The 12,918-nt window shown below is 40.4% G+C and overlaps 1 protein-coding gene across 2 annotated transcripts in view; it reads left to right on the top strand.

Moving 5' to 3' along the window:
• acadsb (acyl-CoA dehydrogenase short/branched chain) overlaps positions 1–12,604 on the top strand; it is a 49,659-nt gene extending 37,055 nt beyond the window's left edge. For both annotated transcript variants that reach the window (XM_080205684.1, XM_080205683.1), the window contains exons 6-11: positions 3,504–3,629; positions 8,107–8,199; positions 8,657–8,746; positions 10,860–10,997; positions 11,459–11,558; positions 11,963–12,604. In XM_080205684.1, coding sequence (XP_080061810.1) covers positions 3,504–3,629; positions 8,107–8,199; positions 8,657–8,746; positions 10,860–10,997; positions 11,459–11,558; positions 11,963–12,033 — 618 coding nt within the window. In that variant the 3' untranslated portion in view covers positions 12,034–12,604. The remainder of the gene's footprint in view (positions 1–3,503; positions 3,630–8,106; positions 8,200–8,656; positions 8,747–10,859; positions 10,998–11,458; positions 11,559–11,962) is intronic.
• The last annotated feature ends 314 nt before the right edge of the window (positions 12,605–12,918 follow it).

Raw genomic sequence — 12,918 nt, 5'->3', positions numbered from 1 at the left:
CGTAAATGAGGAAGAGGAGGGGTTCAAAAATACACCCTTGATAATATGTATAATTAGAGGAGACATTGCTGAAGGTGTTGTACTGTGATTAGATAGGTAAAAGGGAAATCATTGGAGGGCAGTTTATTAAACTGGACAACAAAGAGCGATGTCAAAGGTGATTAATCAATGTGCCAAAGGGCTACAGTAAGGGTGATGTAGAATAATGAACCACAATCCAAACTAGAATAATGACAGTCACTTTTTCATTTTGGTGGGTGTGGAGGGAATAATGAGAAAGGAAAGTAATACCTAAGCAGAAGGCAACATTTATCAGATTTATCAGCACAGGCCACAAAAAGAAGTTGGATGGTCAACAGCTTACTGGGAATTGGATTGAGAACAGATGATAGGTCTCGGACAAAATGAGCTGGGAGAATACATATGGGAACATAAATAAAATGCTGTGGATGCTGGAATCTGAGACAAGAACAGAGGATGCTGGAAAACACATTTCAAGTTGTAGATTTTTTTTGTCCGATGTGAAAGGAGAGAGAATGTGTTAGAACTACAGACTACACCTGGGAGATTGGAAGAGACCAATGAATGATACTGGCTCAGTGCTAGGACTCTTGGGGATAGTGATGGGTGGGGACAGTCGATTGGCTTGGTAAGAAAGTGAAAAACACAGTCAAGGTAGCTGAAGGATGATCACAATCTTGGTGATGAAGAAATCCCTGAGATATTTTCGGTCATCAAATTCCACCCAAAAGCAGGCAATACAATTGATGTTTACTTATGAATTTGTATTTATTACCAGAATTTATCTGTAACCTTATAGGATCAGGTTGGCAGCCAATTAAAATATTCATATATTTGTATATGTACAAAAGGTTCAGGGAACTAGGAGAGGTTAAGGATCTTGAGGAGTATAAGGACTGTAGAAAGGAGCTTAAAAGGGAAATAAGGAGAGCCAGAAGGGGTCATGAGAAGACCTTGGCGGGTAAGATTAAGGAGAATCCCAAGGCCTTCTATAAATATGTGAAAGGTAAAAGGATGAGAAGAGAAGGGATAGGACCTATAAAAGGTGAAGGGGGAAAGGTCTGTGTGGAACCAGAAGAAATGGCAGAGGTGCTTAATGAGTACTTTGCCTCAGTATTCACGGTGGAAGCTGGTCTGGGAGATTTTGCTACGGATTTGCAGCAGATGGAAAAGATTGAGTATGTGGCTATTAAGGAGGAGGATGTGTTAGAACTTTTGAATTCTATCAAGATAGATAAGTCGCCGGGACCAGATGGGATGTACCCCAGGATACTGTGGGAGGCGAGGGAAGTGATTGTAGAGCCCCTGGCGATGATCTTTGCGTCGTCAATGGAGACGGGAGAGGTTCTGGAAGATTGGAGGATTGCGGATGTAGTTCCTATTTTCAAGAAAGGGAACAGAGATAGCCCGGGAAATTACCGACCGGTGAGTCTGACCTCAGTGGTTGGTAAGCTGATGGAGAGGCTTCTGAGGGACAAGATTTACGAGCATTTGGAGAGGTTTGACATGATCAGGAATAGTCAGCATGGATTTGTCAAGGGCAGGTCGTGCCTTACGAGCCTAGTTGAGTTCTTCGATAATGTGACTGAACACATTGACGAAGGAAGTGCCGTGGACGTGGTGTACATGGACTTCAGCAAGGCGTTTGATAAGGTCCCCCATGCAAGACTTCTTGAGAAGGTGAGAGGGCATGGGATCCAAGGGCCTTTGGCCTTGTGGATGCAGAACTGGCTTGCCTGCAGAAGGCAGAGAGTGGTTGTGGATGGGTCTTTTTCTGAATGGAGGTCAGTCACCAGTGGAGTGCCCCAGGGATCTGTTCTAGGACCCTTGCTGTTTGTCATTTTCATAAATGACCTGGATGAGGAAGTGGAGGGATGGGTAAGTAAGTTTGCTGATGACACGAAGGTCGGTGGTGTTGTGGATGGTCTGGAAGGATGTCAAAAGTTGCAGCAGGACATAAATAGGATGCAGGACTGGGCAGAGAAGTGGCAGATGGAATTCAACGCGGATAAATGTGTAGTCGTCCATTTTGGCAGAACCAACGGGATGAACGAGTACACTATCAAGGGCAGGAGTCTTAGTAGTGTTGAAGAGCAGAAGGATCTTGGGGTCCGGGTCCACAGGACTCTTAAATCGGCCTCGCAGGTGGAGGAGGTGGTCAAGAAGGCGTATGGTGTACTGGCCTTCATTAATCGAGGGATTGAGTTTAGGAGTCGGGAGGTAATGCTGCAACTTTATAAGACCCTTGTCAGGCCTCATTTGGAGTACTGTGCGCAGTTCTGGTCGCCTCACTATAGGAAAGACGTAGAAGCTATTGAAAGGGTACAGAGGAGATTTACAAGGATGTTGCCTGGACTGGGAGGCATGCCTTATGAAGTTAGGTTGAGGGAGCTGGGACTCTTTTCCCTGGAGAGACGAAGGTTGAGAGGCGACCTGATAGAAGTTTATAAAATGTTGAGAGGAATAGATAGGGTGGATTCTCAGAGGCTATTTCCCCGGGTTGAAATGGTCGCTACGAGAGGACACAGATTTAAGGTGCGGGGAGGAAAGTACAGAAGTGATGTTAGGGGTAAGTTTTTCACTCAGAGGGTGGTGAGTGAATGGAATCGGCTGCCGTTAGTGGTGGTGGAGGCGAACTCGCTGGGGTCTTTTAAAAGACTTCTGGATGAGTATATGGGGTTTAATGGGATTGGGGGTTATAGATAGGTCTATAGATTGGTAGGTGTTGATGTGATCGGCGCAACTCGTGGGCCGAAGGGCCTGTTTGTGCTGTAGTGTTCTATGTTCTAATTCCACCATAACTTGCTATATAATTTTGTATTAAATATGTACTATAGTTGCTAAATTAATTCATTATTTAACTCCCATTGCTAGATTCTTTTCTATAAATTCTAAAAGTTCCACTTACGTTGCCTTTTTTTCTCCATTATTAACTGTCTCCTTAAACCCCTTGGTCCTAGTCCATCCACCTTCATCAAATACATGTGACCAGCTTCTGACAATCTTTGTCATGAAAATTGAGAGCATCTCTTCAACTTTCTATCTGACTTCCCCTTGTCTATCTAGTCCAAATGCCACCTCTTTTCTGCCTTCTTTCATGCATCTGGTCCATGAAGTATGTTGTTTTTGCTTAGCTGCTGGCCACCCAATTTACCTAGCTATCCCCCATGCAATAAGTATAATAATATTGTATTCTTTGCAACCAATCCTCAAATTTAGCTTCAGAATATCAGTCTTCAAGCTATAGTGGTAATTCTGTTCTTTGAAGTTCATTTTAGTATTCAAATAGGAATAACATCCAACAGCCCACCTGCACCCACCTCATGCCATCCCACATTTAAAATGTTCGCCATTGAGTTACCGTGAGACTGTGTGAAGCTATCCTTTTGTGAATGACAAAACTAAGCGCACTTAGTTTTTCCTTCTCGCAACTATTCTTGAAATTGGTTTGCTGTTCCTAAGTTATTGTCATGTATTTCCAGGGCTACAGGGGGATCACATGTTTCATAGTAGATAAAGACACTGAAGGCCTTCAAGTGGGGAAAAAAGAGGATAAACTTGGAATCCGTGCATCATCTACTTGTGTGGTCAATTTTGATAATGTCAAGGTACATTTTTTTCAAATTTATATTTGGAACCAGGTGTAATGTTATACAATAAGAAATCTTCACTACAACCACATTTCTTTTTGCTAATGTCCGTACTCCTTTGCTGGAAGGATGGGGTTCAGCTCGGGTATGGTTCCATATATACCAATTGCCTGCAGGTATTTCACCCATGTGGCAACTTTTCATATGCAAGCCTACAGCTTCACCATTAGTAGGTAGGTTGTTTGACTGTGAGGTACCACAGCCAAGCCTAATCTTTTTTTAATCTAGCATTGGTCTATTCATTCTTCCAACAAAAGGTGCTAGTTCGCAATTGTGAACATGAATCTTGGGTAGTTTAGCTCTCCTCAACAACAAGTTAACCACATGCCAATTGTAGTACCATTATTACCAAGCATAGACCAAAAATCAATTATGATTTTTCTAGTTTGTATGACACTGCTGAGTCATTGGGAAAACGTAGTTATTTACTTGACTGCATTGTAGTGTGCAATGTATATAATTATTATTTACCAGCCTTTTAGTCTAATTTAGTTTATATTACATTTATTTATTATATGTAAAATTATATTTTAATAGTAACTGATCTCCTGTGGGATACAAGTAAATTTCTGTCTAGAACACAATTGCTAACTTTGCCTCTGATTTTAAAGCTACTGCATTCAATAGGAAAATACAGATAATTGGAGCCACTAATAAACTGTTAAGATCATGCAGTGAAGGAAAAGGGATGCAAAGGAATCCAGAACAGTGACAAGCATGTGGGGCATGTGGTAGGAGCAACAATCATAGTTGTGCTGGATGAAATTCAGGCTTATTCCATTGAATGGCTATCTAACAATAGAGGCAGTGGAAGATTGAGAGAGGTAGTGGTGTATAACAATTTCTTCTGTTGTGTGACAGGTGACCCCCATCACTGTAGGTAAATAAGCCTAAATTTCATCCAGCACAACTATGATCGTTGCTCCTACCACATGCCCCACATGCTTGTCACTGTTCTGGATTCCTTTGCATCTGTTTTCCTTCACTGCATGACCTTAACAGTTTATTAGTGGCTACAATTATCTGAATTTTCCTATTGAATGCAGTGGCTTTAAAATCAAGGTTAGCAATTGTGTTCTAGACAGGAGTTTACTTGTATCCTACAGGAGATCAGTTACTATTAATATATAATTTTACATATTATAAATATAATATAAACTGAATTAGACTAAAAGGCTGGTAAATAATAATTATATACATTACACGGTACAATGCAGTCAAGTAAATAACTACATTTTCCCAATGACTCAGCAGGGCCATACAATCCAGAAAAATCATAATTGACCAATGGACAACATGTCCATGAGCAAGAGAGGGGGTCAAGAATGAATATTTGGGGAGGGGAGGGCTGCTGATGGTAAGTGTATGAACGTGGGGGAAGAAGACAATGTTAGAAGTACTCTGGTCACAGTCACAGAGATAAGAGAAACCCAGCAAGTTGTGTTTTCATGGAGTATGGTGGGTCTGGGGAAATGTTTTGGTGGATAACATCTTGCAGAATTGGAGATTTTTGAAATCTCTCTAACAAATGAGGATCCTAAGGAGGCCTGGAGAAAGGGAACAAACAGATAATCAGGCCTCAACTTCTCAATCATAATTACATCAATTGAGCTCCTGTCTGACTCTTTTGCATATTGGACACGTTTTGTTCCACTCGCTGCTTTCCTTTTTGATAACTGATTTCTGTCTGTTTTCATCGTGAAGCAATTAATGCACTATTAGTGAGTTAAATGGCCATTATATTCTTCAATTAATCATTTTCTGAATACAATTGAATTAGTCCAAATGTTCAAAAGTATATTATGCAATTTTTCAAAAATGAAAAGGGGCAGCACAATGATTAGCCCTGCTGCCTGACAGTGTCAGGGACCCAGGTTCAATTCTGGTCTCGGGTAACTGTCTGTCTGTGTGGAGTTTGCACATTCTCCCCGTGTCTATGTAGGTTTCCTCTGGGTACTCTGGTTTCCTCCCACAGTCCAAAGAGTGCAGGTTAGGTTGATTGCCCATACTAAATTGACCATTAGTGTCAGGGGGATTAGTAGGGTAAATACAAAGGATTGTGGGGATGGGGCCTGGGTGGGATTGTTGTTGGTGCAGGCGAGATGATCTGAATGATGTCTTTCTGCACTGTGTTGCCTTTCTTGATGTGTGAGGTGGGAGGTGTGTTGCTCTCAGGAGGGGGAAAATCAGATGGGCTGAACCTCCCGGGGTTTCCCGGTCAGAAGGCACCCAGCTGTGCCGCAGACCAGCATCATCCTTTCGGATTGAACCCAGTGATCGTCCATGGGATAGAGGGGTAGCTGAAGTGAAGTCCAGAAGCCCAGCCATCCTCTACCGCTGGCATTTGTGAATTCTCACCAATGCCTGAACCATGAACCCCTGCACTGTGGAGCTTATGCCCTCAAACATGGAGGTCATGAGCTGAACCATGGTGCAGACATCTCTTGCCATTGAATGCATGGCCTGCACCAAGGTCTCCACTGCAGACTCCACCCTTGCAGGCACATCAATGACCAGAGACCCAGCAGAATCCTGGCCTCGGGAAACCCTCCAAGTGCTGGTTTCCTAGAATGTCCTCCCACTTCCTGTTGATTTTCAACTGAGTTGCTCACCAATTAGTGACCCACAAGCCTGCCTCTTTAGGGAACCCACTGAGGTGAGTATCTGCACTAGTGCTGGGGGAGGGTGACAGTTATGATGCCTCTTCAACAGTAAGATCTGAGGAGTTTCCCTTGGGAGTTGCTCTTGTCCAGAGCGTCCAGGGGTCACTAGGATGGTCTGGGATGCTTGGCTGCTTTGCTTGAAAGAGCAGGGAGATGGCATTAAAGCATTAAATGGGATGAAGTAGGGAACATTGATTACTGACTTGAGGAATGACTGCATGCCTTGAGGATTCTCACGTTTGCCTGCTGTCCCCATTTCACCATCAGCACAGACATTGTCTTCCTCTTTCATGGCCAGCTCAAGTGCTCTCTCTGAATGGTTTGATGGTTCCAAGCTTCAGCATGATTCTGGCTGGCTGTCCCCGTTCACGCTTGTTATGGTTGAGTTAGTCCTGCAATAACACGGAGAATAGAGGTGGGAGTCATGAGATTGAAGATGGCGATGAGGTGTGGCAAGCATGGGGCTTGACTGGGAGCTGGAGTTTGAAGAGCATGGCAGCTACTGGTGGGGACATGGTGATTGTGGGAGATGGGTCTCATGCCTGGTGTTAGCAATCCCAAAGTGGCTAGGAGTGAGAGTTTGTCATAAGGAGTCCAGAGAGAGAGTGGAAGTGATGCACTTGCACTGGCTGAGCATAGATCATTGTTCAACTTCTGACACTGCTGTACGGGAATGTGTATATACAGAAATGTGTTCTAACCTCTCAAATATTAAATATTTCACTTTCCCAGCCCCTCCACGTAACTGGCTGTGTAGGTACAAAGAACAACCCAGCACGGGAAACAGGCCCTTCGGCCCAACGAGTCCGCGCCGCCGCATCACCCTACACCTATTCTACCCTGTGTGTCTACGAATGGAACCCCTAACTTAGCCAGGTTCAGGGGAGAATAGTGTCAATTTAGTAAACCAATCAGCCTAAGAGCACATCTTTGGGGTGTGGGAGGAAACCGGAGCGCCCGGAGGAAACCCACGCAACCACAGGGAGAATGCACAAACTCCCACAGACACAGGCCCAAATCCATGTATCTGCACAGCCAGCAGCGCTAGTCACCGAGCTGTTGCGGCGCCCGTCTACCGGTCCACGATCAAGCACACACACCGACACGAAGTACTAGGCCACTCCCGGAACCTCCAAGAGCAGCCCACGCACGACCCACCGTGTGCATGCCCCTCGTTTGACAACGAGGTGGACCTCCACCTGCGGAATAAAAAGACAAAAACTTTAACTTACAAGTCTGCATTTCCGGTGCCTCCCGAGGTTCTGACCTTATTTAATAGCCCCTACTATAACCCTCCATCCTCGTTTCACTCATGTCTGTCTAACCGAACCTTAAACGAGTCCAACGTTCCTGCCTCCACCACCCTCCTCGGTAGCACGTTCCATACCCCCACAACTCTCTGCGTAAAGAACCTTCCCCTCACATCCAAATTATACCTCTCCCCCCTCACCCTTAAATCGTTATCCAGGATTGCTGAATATGTAACCAATCGGAGTAATTAGGATCTGGAATGCATTACCCAAGAGTGTCATTTAAGGTGCATTCATTTATTCAATTCTCAAAAGAGAATTGGATCATTATCTGAAGGGAGAAAATTTGTAGAGCTACCGGGAAAAGGAAGGGGAATGACACTAAGTGAATTTTTCTTGTAGCGAGCCATCACAGACATGATGGAACAAATGGCTGTCTTCTATGCTATAACTGCTCTATTGTTCTAGTCTATGATTCTGTATTTTATCGGTGAATTGGATCTTATTTTACTTGTGTTTCAGGTTCCAGAAAGTAATATTTTGGGACAGCTGGGTCAAGGGTACAAATATGCCATTGGAATGTTAAATGAAGGCAGGATAGGGATTGCTGCACAGGTTTGTGGAACTATATATCTCAAGAATTTTTGCAGGTATGTAATTCTCTGTCAGGCACTTGTTGCCACTAGAGGAGAGGATTCCTAGAGTGGCTCCTAGAGTGACCCAACATTGTACCACTGTGAGAGCTGAGCTGTGAGTACTTGCTCAAATTTCTATTGCATAAGATTTTTAAGATATACTTAAGCTAATTATGTATGCTCTGTTAAAGAATTGATTAACTGAGTCAACTGGGGTAATTCCAGGATCATTCGTAGTCTGCGTTGTTTACGTGATCTTCGTTGCATTGTCTTTTGGCCTAAACACCTGGAAAATTGATTAGCATTTCTTATGTAAAATTCTGATTTAGTAAGTGCTTCTTTTTTGAAGTATAAAATAGGTGGATGCTTTGTAGAAAAAGCAATAAAATTTCCTTCATCTTTCAGGAAATATTTGTTTCAAATTTTGTTCTCTCTAGATGCTTGGATTGGCACAGGGATGTTTTGATAACACTATTCCTTACTTGAAGCAGCGAATTCAATTTGGGAAAAGGATTTATGATTTCCAGGTACATATGTCAAACCTGCTTTCCTGTCATTCTGAGATTTATTTTCTCTAAGGTACCATATGTTCTAAGTAGAACCATCTTCAGCTTTTCTTCCTCGTGCCTTCATCAAGAAGAATGTCATGAGTCAGGAAATTGAACACTGCTCTAGCGGAGTAGAAAGCTAACCTAGCAAAGGACCACATTGAGCCAATGTGAAATATCAACTTCCTGTGATTGTCATTTTGTAGATGTTCTGAAATTTAGTGTTGATGGCCAATTTTGTACTGAATTGCACTCACGAATAATTGTGTGAAACAACACATCATATACCTGTGTCTATAGACCATCATTTTAAGTTCTTTCAGCCCAGACTGAAGTTAGCTGCCAGGAGATAGGCGGTTCATTTCCTACAGTAGGGTGAAACTTGGAGCATGCGTTCATCTTGTGCACTGTGCATTGACTTGCTCATTTATTTAAGCACGATTTGGACTTGTTTCTGACTTAGGCAAAGATCATCTCTCACAAAAGATATTGCGTAAAATTCAGGGCCAGGGTGATTTTCCGGACTAATTTTGAATATGTGAGATTGGATTGGAAAGAAATTTTTCATTTTATTTCCCAAATTGGTCTGCGTTTTCTCTTCCACTAGGAAATCATGTGGCTTTAGAATAACAGTGTATATGTTGCGACACACACCTGATATTACAACTGTGTGGGACAGAGTGGTTGATTCCAAAGGTCTTTTCTTATTAGCCATTGTTCATATCACTTCCATTGGTAAACTTCTGATCTCATTGATGGAGGCAATGTATTTTCCTACATAAGCAGAAAGTCATTAGAATAGCGTTGCTCAGGGTTTCAAAATAGGATGTTAGCCTTTCTTGCCTGAATATGGTTTGTTGGACTAGGCGATGATGGAAAATAAAACATCAAAAAATGTTGCAAATGAACATTTCATATCCAGCAGAGATTTAAAATGTATTATTTGAACATAAATCCTACTTCAGGAGCAATTTTGTATGTGGCATTTTTCCCAATAGAAAAAGGACTGTTTGGACTCTTAAACCCTGGATATAGGATAAAAGGAACAGCATGCTAATTTGCTGACCCACTCAGCCTTTTTGTATAATATCCTGTTCGTTCTATTGTCTAAAGGATAAAAGTTAGTTAATAACTACCTCTATTAAATTTCATTACTGTGCTCAATATCCAAGACAGTGACTCCACCAAGTAATTCAATATTATTATATTATGAACTGCAGTTTTTAATTACAACTGACCATTCTGCTAATAATTGGCCTGAGTTTTGTAGTAAAAAGAGAAGTGAAGCTACATCATTGAGTACATTGAACAGCAACTTACATGTAAAATGTAAAATCAGGAAGATGCTGTCAGAAGTTCTTTGGTATAACAGATGGACTAGACCAATACTGCTACAAGAGTTGCAGTATTCAAATAAATGAAAAGAAGTGAAGTTGGATTATTTACACGATATGGACATGGAACAAAAAGTTAGTTCGTTCATTTTAAGTGTTGGAGAATCTTTAATAATATATTAAGTAATAAATACTGTCAAACAACCTCAAATTTAAATTACAATTCAAGATTTTATTTTGTCTTTTATCTCTCCCTTAAAGAGTGAAAGAAAGATGGAAACATTTTGTTTATGATTATGATTTGGCATTGAATTAGCTATTCTAATTTATACTCCTGGTTTGAACTACATGTGTCAGCAAGGATTCTTGAAACTAATGACGTAAGGAGTTTACACAGTTACTTGCTCTGGACATCAAGTCCCAAATTTAGTTTAGAGGGTAGTATGCTGTTTTGGATTTCTAATCTGAGCACGTTTCATTGCAAAAGTCTGTGGACATATGTAAGTGTCTAGTGCTATTTTTTAACCCCAAAACCGGAACCTTTTTTTAAGGATATATTTTGCAATAGGTACTTAATGCACTCTTGTTAATGGGATTAAAATGGTAGAAATTATTGTGATTTGTGATATTTCTGTAAAGATAATTGTATCCAATCTTAAAACAATATTGAGTAATACATGGCTACAATGTTGCAAATAGCAAAAGAGATGTTGCTTAAATATATATACAGATATATATATTCCAATCTCATTGTACAGGGTATGCAACACCAGGTTTCTCAGATTGCAACCCAGATAGAAGCTGCACGACTGCTTACTTACAATGCAGCTCGACTGAAAGAAGCAGGGAAGCCCTTTGTTAAGGAATCTTCCATGGCAAAATATTACACTTCTGAGGTAAGAAAGTATGAACAAGGTGAATTTGAGAAACAGTGCTTGTTAGACAAGACTGCAATATTTAACTTTGAAAACATTTAATATCTCATGGATTGTTTCCTTCAATAGGTCTAACCATGGGAAGCAAAAGCAATACTTTGATGAATCATTGGAGCTCCATATGCTTATCCTAAGTTTCTAACTTGGGTCTTGAGTAATGCTGAAAAGAGATTAGATATTTCCCTTAAAGTGAAGACAGGATAGACGGAAATAAAGATTGCAAGTTGCATCATATTTCGCAACCATTCTGCAGTGGGCAATGTAGAGGGCCTGACATTAGGTGCTTGCTCATCATAATGAGAGAAAGCAGAACATATGAAACAAGTTGTGCTGGATGCATGAGTGAAGAGTTACATGTACTGTATATATGTTTTGAATTTGAGTCATGATACTACTTCCTTATTTTTATCTATTTCTTACAGATAGCAGCCTTGACTTCTGCCAAATGTATTGAGTGGATGGGAGGAGTTGGTTTCACCAAGGATTATCCTATAGAAAAATACTATCGTGATTGTAAAATAGGTGAAAACAAACTTTTCCTGTTTATTATTTACAAGAATACATATGTAATGTATTTTAAGAAAAGTGGTAAAAGATTTTCTGCGTTATCTTACGATTGCATAAAATTTCAAACATTGAGTAGCATTTTGCATTTTTTAAGGGTGGCACAAATAGGAGCTATCAATAGGCAAATTCCTGCCTTGAGGTGATAGTTCACCTTCAAAGCAGTTGGAATATCTGATCATATGTTACTTTTTGAGATTGATGTTATCCCTCTAGCTTCACAAGCAATTGTCTTGTCAGTACCAGGCTCCATTAAACTAAATGACCCAAGCAACCACCAAAAATAGGTTTTCTGTTGATCTAGTCTATGCTTTTGAATTTACTTTTTATGAACAGTAACCCTGTTTATTATGCTTTTCCAGGTTCAATATATGAAGGAACTTCAAACATCCAGTTGAATACAATTGCAAAATTGATAGATCAAGGATTCTAATCTTACTCCACATTATCAACAGCCCCATTGATATTGTCTTAATGAGGTACAGATGCAGTACAATTTACTGTAAATCAACAAGGATGCACAATTCAGCTTCAGAAAATTATTTCCCCATCTGCTCGGAATGTTTCTCAATCATTGCAATAAAGCGCCACAAGTAAAATTAAATATCAGTTTGTTTAATTTATTTTAACATTGATTTCCTAAGCTCCTCTTTGACTAGCTTTGAATAGTTGTGCATTGAGTTTTGACATTGTTGTTCTTGCATGATTGGAGATGAAATTAATAAATCATTGATTTTACTCTATATTTCCATTATGTATGTTTAAAATGATTTATGTTTGTAACCATACATATAAGGTTAGCAATTAGCAATAAAACAAAAATACTAACTTTTTTGTAGTCCACTTTAACTGTTCTCAAATCAAGTTGCTTTTGAGGCTATTAATTATTGTCATTTCTTTGGTAAGCTGAAAGTGACTGAATAAGCTCTACTGTGGTTTTCCATCTGTGTATAAAATCTGGCAATATTTTTCATGATAGTGATACAATAAACATTTGGCTTTAAGTATGTGTTTCCTATGGCTAGTCAATTAGTTACCAATAATGGTCATAAATTTAAAATAATTGGCAAAATATAATTTTTTTACATGCACAGTTGTTGAAGATCTGGAATGCACTACTGGAGAAGGATGGTGAAATCAGATTCCAAATAAATTTTCAAAAGGTAATTGGACAAATACTAGAAAGCAACTAATTTGTGATGTTGTGTAGGAGAAAGCTAGGATTTGGGATTAAATTGGAAGGTTCTTCAAAGAGCTGACAAAGGCATGATGGACTGAATATCTGTCTTCTGTGCTATACAATTCTATGATTCGAACC

This window comes from Carcharhinus amblyrhynchos, chromosome 17, assembly GCF_965287045.1.
Source record: "Carcharhinus amblyrhynchos chromosome 17, sCarAmb.v2.hapA, whole genome shotgun sequence".
In the NCBI taxonomy this organism is placed as follows: domain Eukaryota; kingdom Metazoa; phylum Chordata; class Chondrichthyes; order Carcharhiniformes; family Carcharhinidae; genus Carcharhinus; species Carcharhinus amblyrhynchos.
The sequence above is the reverse complement of the archived record's forward strand: the minus strand, read 5'-3'. Positions and strand labels throughout refer to the sequence as shown.